Below are 10,898 nucleotides of genomic sequence, written 5' to 3' on the forward strand. Positions count from 1 at the left end.
GGGCTGTTGTTGACCACACTGGGAATCCAACTGGGCAGAAGCCACCTTCAGGGAAAGCCTCAGCTGGGAAGCTGGCTGTGGCATTTGGGGAACTCACAGGAAATTGCCTCTGGGGCTGATCTTGAACTTGGGGCATCCTTGGAGCTCATAGGAAGTTGTCTCTGGGGCTGATGTTGAGCTCACTGGCTGTCCACCTGATGACTGAGCTCCACTGGGCTAAGGAAAGAAGCCACACGCCTTCCCCTGCAGTGTGCCCTCTACTGACAACACTTAACCCAGAGCTAGCTGTCAGAGGAGGACAGTCAAGAGGGTCCAGCGCTGGGTCCCAGGCAGTGCCCTTAAGGGTGGATTTGGAGCGGAGAAGTAACACGTTGATAACTGGCACAGGGACAAAATGTTCATGGTTGTGAATCTGGGTGAAAGGATGCGTATGGGAGTTCTTTCTACTATTCTTGAACTCTTCTGTATGTTTGAAATTACTCCTAAATTAAAGAACTTAAATAAAAGAATGCCATTCGCTGAAACTGGCCAAAATAAGACTTTGGGGAGGATGATTTCTTGATTTTAAAAACTACATTGGACTCTAGAAGAGAATTTGATTTTGGTCTTTGATTCTTTTGGACTTTAAAAGATTTTGATTTCTTTTAATTTTTAAAAGGTTAGGAAGTAACGGAAGGAACCAAACTTGGGTCTGCTCACCCATGCACAGTAAAGCCAACCTACTGACACCGAGCTGTGGTGAAGGAAAGTGCAGCGTGCGTTGCAGGCACCAGGCAAGGAGCCTAGGCGCTAGTGCTCAAAAGACCCGAACTCCCCGATGGGTTTCAGGGACAGGTTTTTAAAGACAAGGTGAGGGAGGTGGGTGGTGCAGTGTGTGATCAGCACGTGGACATTCTTCTGATTGGTGGGTGGTGAGGTAATCAGGAGTCAACATCATCCACCATCTGGTTCTAACTGGTCTGGGGTCTGCATGCTTGCCGGTAGCATGCAGTTAACTTCTCCCACCCGGTGGGGGCTTCAGTATCTGCAAGACAGCTCAAAGGCTCAGAGTATTATCTACAGCCCTTGAGGAGGAATGAAATGTTCTTGACTTTGTTTAATGGCTAAACTATTATTTTGTCTTGCTTGACTGTTTTCCTTTCTTTCTACATTTTCTCACTTCTCTGATTAATTTCTCTGGAGCTTCGGGAAGGCTTAGGAGGCTAAAGTTTTTCTACAGACAAGAGGTAGCCAGAGGACACTGGGGGGTGTAGGGGGAGTGCATCAAGGGTGTCTGGTAGCTGATCGCTCCCTCTCACCAGGGCATGTGATCGCGTGTGTCCTCCTCCTCTTACTAAACTGTGGATTACACCTCGGAGCTAATAGGTTTCTCAGAACTCCTGACTGACTGTGATGGAGGGCCTTGCACCACCTCGGGGGCACTCATGAAGAACCCCACGTAACCCAGAAGAGAGAGGAAGACAGTGGTGGGTGTGGGGTTGCCCTGAGTAACACGGGGAGCTGATGGGCTTCTCTTGGCCAGGAGGGCAAAGACTTAACTAGTGGGGAGATGAAAGGAGGGGAAGGTGTTTGTTCACCAGAATTCCAGGTGATGGAGAAGAGCGTGCTTCCAGGAAGTAGATCCTGATAGGGAAGCAGCTGGGTGCTGAAAGCATTTCAGGGAGGAAGAGAGCAGAGGAGCTGCTTGGGCTGTGAGGCAGGAAGTATGGGCCAGAGAGAGGGAGCAAGAGAAAAAAGAGCTTCTTTTTTCCAGAAGCTTCTGCCCCTGTGGAAGAATCTGGGAACCAGAGAAGCAGGTGACAAGGGAAAGCTGAGCCTCTCCCACCCCCTCTGGTGCTGGCTCAGAGCATTAGTAAGGATTCTTCAAGTTTCTGTCAAGGGTATTTTCTCCCAGATTGCTGTGAGCCTGGTGCCTGCAAACCTGCACCCAGAAGGAGTCCTGGATTTTATTCAGGCTACACTTATTTTGTGGCTGAAGAAACCAAAACTCAGAAATGGGACCAGGCAAATAAGTGTCAGAGATGAGTCTTGAGTTTCCATTCTGATCCCTTCTTTTCTTTTTTTCTTCAAAACTTTCCACAAAACAAACAAAACCCCAAGCTTCATGACTACGTATTTTGTGCAGGTATTATTTTTTTTATTTGTTAATTTAAAAAGAATATTTATTTATTTGGCTGCATTGGATCTTCATTGCAGCATGCGGGATCTTTCATTGTGGCGAGTGGGCTCTTTGTTGCGGCATGCAGGCTTCTCTAGTTGTGGCATGTGGGCTCCAGAGCCCACGGGCTCAGTAGTTGCAGCGTGTAGGCTTAGTTGCCCCATGGCATGTGGGATCTTAGTTCCCTGACCAGGGATCAAACCTGCGTCCCCTGCGTTGGAAGGCAGATTCTTAACCACTGGACCACCAGGGAAGTCCCTGTGCAGGTATTATTACTGACAATGTTTATTCGGAACTTTAAGGATGCTCAGGCACACTAAAAGAACAACATTAAATGGGGCGAAAGCTGTTTACTTACTGTTATGCTCGTGAAAATATTATAACAGCAACAGAAGCGGGAACCACACGGCCTGGGGTGACTACTTAAAACCCCTAGATCATAAGAGAGTTCCCATAGCCCATCCTAGAAACCAGCACCAGCAAAGGCACATGACCCAGTCCTGACCAGTCAGAGTGGGTCCCTGGACTTTTGCCCCGCCCCTTTCCATGTGGGAGTCCCCCAGCTGGCAGCAGGCACACCTGGAGGTGCTGAGGCCACGGTGCCTGAATGTGGCGGAAGTCTGTCTGAGAAATGGAAAGACAGATGCTTGATGACATCATTTTTAGCCTCTGGATCCACACGCACCTGAAGCCCACTGTTCCCCTAAGCTTTTTAAGTACATGAGCCAATAAATTCCTCTCTTTTTCATAGGCCAGTTTGAATTGGTTTTGGCCACTTAACAAAATGATGACTAATATATGTCTAATTAAAGCGTTGTAGGTACAGTCAAGAGAATATTTTGCAACATGGAAAAGTAATGTCTATAAAAACTCTGTGAAACATGGAAGGGTAGAAAACATTGCTAAGTGAAAACAACAAAATGGAAAGTTATAGATCTGTAGGCAAATGAGGGAGTTGAGAATGCAAGAGAAAGAAAACTCAGTGAGTTACAGAAAAAAAATCTACTCTACAATGTAGCCTTGAGAGAGGGTCCCCAGCAGGCAGTACTGTCCAAAGCAAGAAAAGCACAGAAAGAAAATTCTCCACCAAAATACCAGCACCCTCTCACTGTTGTGGCCTCTCCCTTTGTGAAGCACAGGCTTCGGACGCGCAGGCTCAGCGGCCATGGCTCACGGGCCCAGCCGCTCCGCAGCATATGGGATCCTCCCGGACCGGGGCACGAACTCGTGTCCCCTGCATCGGCAGGCGGACTCTCAACCACTGCGCCACCAGGGAAGCCCCTTTCCCCCTATTCTTTAGTTTCCTGTATTTTAAAAAGTTGTACTGAATGTCCATACACTACTTTTAAAATAGCAGCTGAAACATAGAAAAGAAAAAAATAGGTGTAAGATGGGTGAACGGGGAAGCCAGGAGAGTTCCTACAGGTTCCTGTGTCTTGAGGAGCCCAAGAACTTCTGTTGTGGGGAGGATGGAGGGGCTCCTTCCTGATGGGAATCAGGTCGAGCAGGTTGCGGTGACATCCTTTTATGTGCAAACCCAGGATCTTCTCCAGCGATTACTGCCCAGGTCGGGGAGGGGGAGGACAGAGGGCCAACACAAGCTGAGTTGATACAAAAGAGAGAACCCAGCATACCCTTCATTCCCAGAGCCCTTCCATCTGGTGTCAGCACTTAATACAGGGCCTGGGGTCAAATAATACACGTTTCACATGGGCTGACTCTGCATGCGAGGGAGGGAGCAGGGGCGGTGAAGGGGTCCAGGAAATGAGTTACACACATGAAGGAGGGAGGGATGGGACAGGCTGACCTCCCTTAACTTACGGTGTGACACTCACCACTGACAGTGCCCTCAACACCCTTGTAGACCTGTCAGCTGCTGAGTCTCCAGGCATTGCCTCTGCTAACCTGGCCCCACCACCGCCGTGGTCCCCTTTTCTTCCACTCAGAGACCCCTGGGCTCAATTGTCTTCATCCTCTCCTGTCCCCTGGGATCCTGCTTTCCCTGGTGGCAGAGGTACAGTCCCCATGGTTCCTTCCGAAGACGAGCTCACAGGCTTTTTTTCTTGGGAGAGTTTCTGGAAAACACACACACACACACACCAATCAAAGGAAAGCTACAGAAGGCTCCCAGGCAGCATGGTGTGGAGATCCAGGCCCGGGCGCAGAGGTCAGGCTCCCGGGCTGTCATCCTGACTCTCCCTCCACATAGTTGCAAGCATTTGGCAAGTTGCATAAGCTCGCTGATGAACACCACAGTCTGGGGGATGAAACAGCAAAAATGTATTTTCTCATAGTTCTGGAGGCTGCGAGCCTCAGATCCAGGTGCTGGCCGATCGAGCTCCCGGTGAGGACTCTCCCTGGCTTGCAGACCGCTGCTTTCTTGCTTCGTCCTCACAGGGCCTTTCCTCTGTGCCAGTGCAGGCAGAGAAAGAGAGAGCCCTCTGTATTTCCTCCTCCTCTTACAAGGACACCAGTCCCCTAGGGTTATGGCCCCACCCCTACAAACTCATTCAATCCAAATCACCTGCCCAAACCCCCATCTCCAAAAAGTCACCTTGGGGCTTAGGGCTTCTACATCTAAATGTTAGGGGGACACGTTTCAGTCCATAACGCTCCCTGTGGCTCAGTGTCCTGTTCTGTACAACTGGGAAGACCCTCTGCCCAGCACATGGACCTCAAGGAGCACCGAGGGAGAGACAGAGGCATGACCAGGTCTCTCCAGGACTGGTGCCACTATCTCCAAGATGAACATGATACCGTTTGGACCTTCAGGGCCACCAGACACCCCATGTCCTTGGGAACATCCATGCAAACTCCACACACACACACTGGCTTCCTCATCACCCTTCCCATAAACCCTGGTGCCCATGAGCGCCAGTTAAAGCTTCCCCCTCCTCCAGCCCCACCCACAAGGGAAACCACAGCCTCACCTTCTGCTGCAGGCTCTCATAGCACTGGGTGAATTCTGTCAGCTTCCTTTCCAGCTCCCAAGCCTGCGCCCTTAGCTCTTCCGCAAGCTCTGATTTTGTTCCCTCCTTCAGCTGTTTCCAGTCCTTCAGGAGGGAGGCCAAGACCACGCTGAGGGAGAAGCCAGCCATTGCAGTACCCAGCAAGCGAGCCTTTGTTTTCATCACCAGCGTGGTACCTTCAAAAGCCCTTTGCACCTGCCTGCTCCTCCGGGCTGAGACTTGGCCAGTGGTCAGGAGATTCTTGGCGGCAGCGGCCAGGCGCGGGTTGGCCCTGGCTATCTGAAAGGCACGGATGCTCTTCCGGATATCCTTGACGGTGCTTTCACAATCCTGGACCACCTTTCCGGCAGCCAAGACATAGGCTGCCCCAGCTCCCCTGACCTCTTGGGCACGGGTGGGCACTAGGCTACCGACATAAGCTTGGGCTTCTTGACTGTGAAAGCGTTCCAGAACGTTGGTCAAGATGCTGGTGACCTCCCCTGCTTTCCCCAAAACTCTACCAGCAGCGGAGAGTACCAGGCTTCCTCCTGCTACTGCCGGAGCGAGGACCAAGCCCAGGATGCTCATGACTTCTGAGACCACGGCGATGGAATTGGCCACTATGCTGGTCTTGGTGAGTGTTCTGTGGGTTGTGTCGACCTGGTCTGCAAGGGTATGAAGCTTTCTGATGCCCACTTCCAGCTCCCCTTTCAAGATAGGAAACTCTTCCAAAAATATTCTTTCTTCAGCTGACAGGTCACCATCTTGCCACTCCACATCTTCATATGGAAGAATGTCATCTTCGTCCCTGTGGATGAGTGAAATAAAGATGTTCAGTCTCCCGGATGGGAAAGCCAAGTTCATAGTCAAGCCCACGTGGTTTCTGGATGTTCTTGCCCCTCCAGACTTTCAATCCTCCCTGCATCTTCCTAGCATCTCTGTTCCCTCTAACTCAACTGTGAAAAGTCCCAGAGCATTGCTGGGAGCTGCTGGTTCCCTGAAGAGAGCACATAAGAGGGGGATCTGGAGGGAAATGGGAGAAACGTAGCCCTGGCCAAGAGATGGAAGAGGTGGATTAGTGCTGAGGGACTTTTTCAACCTTGTTCAAAGAGGCTATGGGAACTGTCAGGAGGAGGAGCAGTGGGAAATGCAAGGATCCAAGTCAAGATAAGGAACCTGGGACGAATTGCCGGGAGGGAGAGGGCTGGGAAAAACAGGAGGAAGCAGAGTCCAGCTGTTGGGCCGGAGGTTGGGAGTCCTGTACGCGTAGAGGTGAGTGAGGGGGAAGAGGCACCATATTGTATAATGCATCCCCCACTTTGATGACCTTGGTTTTTTTTCAGCTTGTGGGATCTTAGTTCCCCGGACCAGGGATCCAACCCTTGCCCCCTGCAGGGGAAGCGCAGAGTCTTAACCATTGGAGCGCCGGGGAAGTCTCCACTTTGATGAACTTGAATTCAGTGCTCTGCTGTGCCTCCGGAGTTGCACACTGAGAGGGCTGAGAGAAATGACTGCTAAAGCTCTGAATGTTCTCCTTGGCACCTGGCCGGCTCTCCTTGCTCTCTCGAGCAGAACTGGTTCTTCACGGGAGAAATCAGGGACAAAAGGACCCAGCCCCTTCCCCCCGTCTTCTCACAGTAGGCAGTCCTGAGGGATTTTTGCCAGCCCAGCTGAGTGTGGCTTTCACGGGACAGCAGTCTCGGGGGAGAACAAAGCCCTCTCCTTCAGGAACTTTCCTGGTGCCCAGGGCCCCGGGTGCATTGCCTTCAGGGCGAGCTGAGGAGGCCTGGTGATAACACAGATTCCCTGCGCACAGGAGGGTGTCAGAGCTGGAAGGAGCCCTAGGGAAGATCTAAGCTTCCTATTTTACTTTTCCGTGGAGGGAACAGAAGCCCAGAGCGGGGCAGGGCTCTCACCCAAAGGAAGGTGTGAGGTTGACATGCAGCCTTGAATGGGGACTCAGAGCTCCCTGTCCTCTCATCGGGACAGTTGATGTGAGGAATTCCTCACTGAGGTATATATACACATGCCTTTTAATCTCTCTTCACACACACACACACACACACACACACACACACACAGTTCCTCAATGGAAAAGGTTAGAAACCAAATATACTACCAAGGAAGCCTTTAGTGTTAATGAAGTAATTAATTTAGGCCCAGTTGGCAGTTAACCAGTAGCCATAAATCAGTTGACAGAGCAAAAAGTACCCTGGGACTTGCAGTGGGGATGGGGCGGATGGCAGCAGGGAGGGTAACCCTGCTGAGAGACCCCCAGCTTCACAGACACCACCATGCAGCCCACCCTGATCTCTCTGCTTCCTCAGGTTTGCAGGGACGAAGAGAAACAACAGAGAGATTTGTACCTGCAAAGATCGACAGCGCGGGGGGAAAGCGGGGTGGTGGTGGTGGGATGAACTGGGAGATTGGGATTGACATATATACACTACTATGTATAAAAGAGATAACTAATAAGAACCTGCTGTAAAAAAAAAATAAATAAAATAAAATTCCAAAGGAAAAAAAAAGATCAATAACGCCACTTTGCATTCACTGTGAAGTTTTGTCTTTCACGTGGTTGGTAGCTAACAGGAGCTTGGCTTCATATGTGTGTGTGTGTGTGTGTGTGTGTGTGTGTGTGTTTTGTGGGATCTTTGTTCCCCGACCAGGGATCAAACTCAGGGCCCCAGCAGTGAGAGCACCGAGTCCTAACCACTGGATCGCCAGGGAATTCCCTTCTTGTGTTTTTAAATTAAACTAAATGCATCCCGCATTAGGTAATGATGCCTCCTGACACAGTGAAAATTGCAGTCGAGTTCTGTGACACCGAATTCCCTCAGCAGACATTTGTTGATTGTCCATATTGGGCTGGTGATGCTATGTCTGCTGATGAATGGACACTTGGGCTTAAATTCATGAATGCAGTAACACTAAAGGGCCTTCTTGGTGATACATGAACCTCAGAGAGGTGAGGCCCGAAAGGGCAGTTTCTGGCCTCAGAGTCCTATTACCCAATGTCATGTACCCGACAAGAACTTGACTCGTGCTCCAAAATATTTAATGTAGCCAGTGGAATATTTTTTCCCCTGGGAGACATATATACGTAATGGAGACCAGTTGGAGGGCAGGGCATACTTTATGGCTGATGCCCTTGGAACACGTCTGTCGCGTGTCATGCGGCTGCCTAAACATTTCTGCAGAAGTAGCCCTTTCCCCAAGGAAAAAGCGCTCTGGGTTTTACCTTTGCAGACTGACACCAGCCTTGCATAACGCTTTCCCTGCCTGGGTGTCCAGCAGATTCTGCGGCATCAAATCCGTGTTCATTTTGCCTGTGGGAGAATGAGAGCTGTCGCCACACGTCAAAGGATTTTCTGGTTGGAAACAGAAACCAAGTTTACTGCAGGGGCCATGAAACCATATGAAATTCAAGGATGGAGGGATTTTAGACGGTGCGGAATCAAGATAATAATAAACACACAATGTACAAAATATTTGCAAACTGCTGTTTTTACATTTTATGTTGAGGTGGAGCTTATATAGGATAAATACTCAAAAGGAAGTCGTCAACTCAATACATTCTGACATTACACACCTGAGTCATCACCTCCCAGACCAAGATAGAGAACAGAAGATTCCCTTAACCCCCTGGTGGTCAATCCTCACCCGGCCCGCGGCGGTGGGGGGGGGGGGAGGTAACCACTATCCTGATTTCCATAACCATTGATTAGTTTGCCTGGTCTTGAACTTCATGTCAATTGAGTCATTTGTTCGGTTTCTTTCGCTCCACACAACGTCTGTGAAATTCTTTCATGTTGTCGTGGTTTTAAAAACGTTCAGTGGCTTTAAAAATGTTTACCATGGGCTTCTCTGGTGGCGCAGTGGTTAAGAATCTGCCTGCCAATGCAAGGGACACGGGTTCGAGCCCTGGTCCCGGAAGATCCCACGTGCCGCAGAGCAACTAAGCCCTTGCGCCGCAACTACTGAGCCTGCGCTCTAGAGCCTGCAAGCCACAACTACTGAGCCCATGTGCCACAACTACTGAAGCCCGCATGTCTAGAGCCCGTGCTCTGCAACAAGAGAGGCCACCACAATGAGAAGCCCGTGCACCTCAACGAAGAGCTGCCCCCGCTCACTGCAACTAGAGGAAGCCCGCGCGCAGCAATGAAGACCCAACGCAGCCAAAAATAAATTTAAAAAGAAAAAAAAAAAGATTGCTATGTAGTATTTCATTATAGGAATACACTACAAAACATGCACTTGGTAAGTGGGGGAGCCCAGTGTGAGTCCAGCCAGGTCTAAAATGGTAGATCTCAATCAGGGACGTGTTTCCTCCCCGCGGGATATTGGTAATGCCTGTAGACATTCAGGGGTCCGGTGGAGGCACTGCTACTGGCATCTAGTGGGTAGAGGCCAGCGATGCTTGACACCCTACAATGCACCGGACGGCCCCCACAGCAAAAAATGGTCCAGCCCAAAATGTCAGTGGTACTGAGGCTGAGAAACCCTGGGGGAGGGTTTTTCATATTTTCATCCCCCATTTTTCATATTAGTCTTATCAGATGAAGGGCTATAGTGACAGTGGGGAACCCTTTGGTCCCATCAGGTTCCATCCCCTCGCTACTGACCTTCTCTCAGTGGATGTCAGAGGATGTTATGTTGGGAGAGGGATGGAAATGGTGGGAGAGGATTAGAGATGTTATTCTCATATGAGAGCTTTTTTTTATGAGTTTCTCTTTGCAGTTTTGGGAGACTTCAGCTCCACTGTATTCTGCCCCTTTGCCTGCAAACCAAGTCCCTCACGCACCCCATCAGCGTCCGAAAAGTCGGTTACTCTGACACACAGCTTTAGATAATCCTCTTAATCTTTATCACCAACACCCCCTACTCCCAAACTACACTAAAAAAACCTACAACCCAAGAAACACTGCAGGTTGCAATTTTGAGACAACTCATTCAGCATTTTTTCTACAAAGATGACAGCCCTAAACCAGTCCTGCAGAGAACGTCTAGGGAAATGCCTTGGCCCATGCCGTCTCCTCCTTTCTGGGGTCCAAGCTCTCTCTCTCTCTGTCTAGGATCCTGGGGTCCCCAGCCAATGGAGCGGAAGACGCAACTTGGTTGGTCTAATCATACGCTTAATCATGCTTTTATTTAAACTTCAAATACTCCTGAAGGAGAGATTTCTATCCTGATTTATCAAGTAACGAAGCTGAACTTCAGACCCAGTCTCACATTAGGAACTGGCTGGATGGGGATGTGAACCCCTGGGGGGTTCCTGACAACAGCTCTTTTTCCCAAACCAAGTGCAGGTGGCCAACCCCTTGGGCACATTGTCCTCTAGAGGCCCCAGATCAGCCCTCCTCCTGGGTGTGCTGTCCCACCTGTTCTCAGTGAAGCTCTCACTGTGGCCTCAGGTTCCAAAGGCCTTCTGCTCTCTCCTCTCCGGAGACCTCTGGTCCAGCAGGGGGCTGTGAGCGTCTGGGCTGCAGGAAGACAAAGACGAAGTGCAGAGCCTCTAGCTGGTTCTTCTCACTAGGGGAAAGGCCCGAGGCTCTGATTGCAAAACTGGGTCCGAGTTCAGTGAGTCAGGCACAGAAATGCCAATGCCCAAGGCAGCTCTTTCGGGAAGACCCTGGCGCTTATTGCGAAATGGCTTGAACTCTTACATTCCTTTCTGCTTCTTTCTCTAATAGATGTGCAACGAAGTGGACAGATGAATCCAAGTCAGGCCTGAGTCTCTCCTCTCCTGGTCCTAGCTGTGCCAAGGGCAGAACAAGGGTGGTTACGTCCTG

General features: G+C 50.2%; 1 protein-coding gene across 1 annotated transcript; it reads right to left on the reverse strand.

Moving 5' to 3' along the window:
• Positions 1-3,990: 3,990 nt before the first annotated feature.
• LOC115852864 (apolipoprotein L6-like) lies at positions 3,991-10,575 on the reverse strand. The gene is made up of 4 exons (XM_030856122.2): positions 10,488-10,575; positions 8,348-8,477; positions 5,089-5,914; positions 3,991-4,233 (listed from the first exon to the last, which is right to left on the reverse strand). Exons 2-4 carry the CDS (start codon positions 8,428-8,430, stop codon positions 4,117-4,119), a joined length of 1,026 nt encoding a protein of 341 aa, XP_030711982.1. The 5' UTR covers positions 8,431-8,477; positions 10,488-10,575; the 3' UTR covers positions 3,991-4,116.
• Positions 10,576-10,898: the final 323 nt, after the last annotated feature.

This window comes from Globicephala melas, chromosome 10 (genome assembly GCF_963455315.2).
Source record: "Globicephala melas chromosome 10, mGloMel1.2, whole genome shotgun sequence".
In the NCBI taxonomy this organism is placed as follows: domain Eukaryota; kingdom Metazoa; phylum Chordata; class Mammalia; order Artiodactyla; family Delphinidae; genus Globicephala; species Globicephala melas.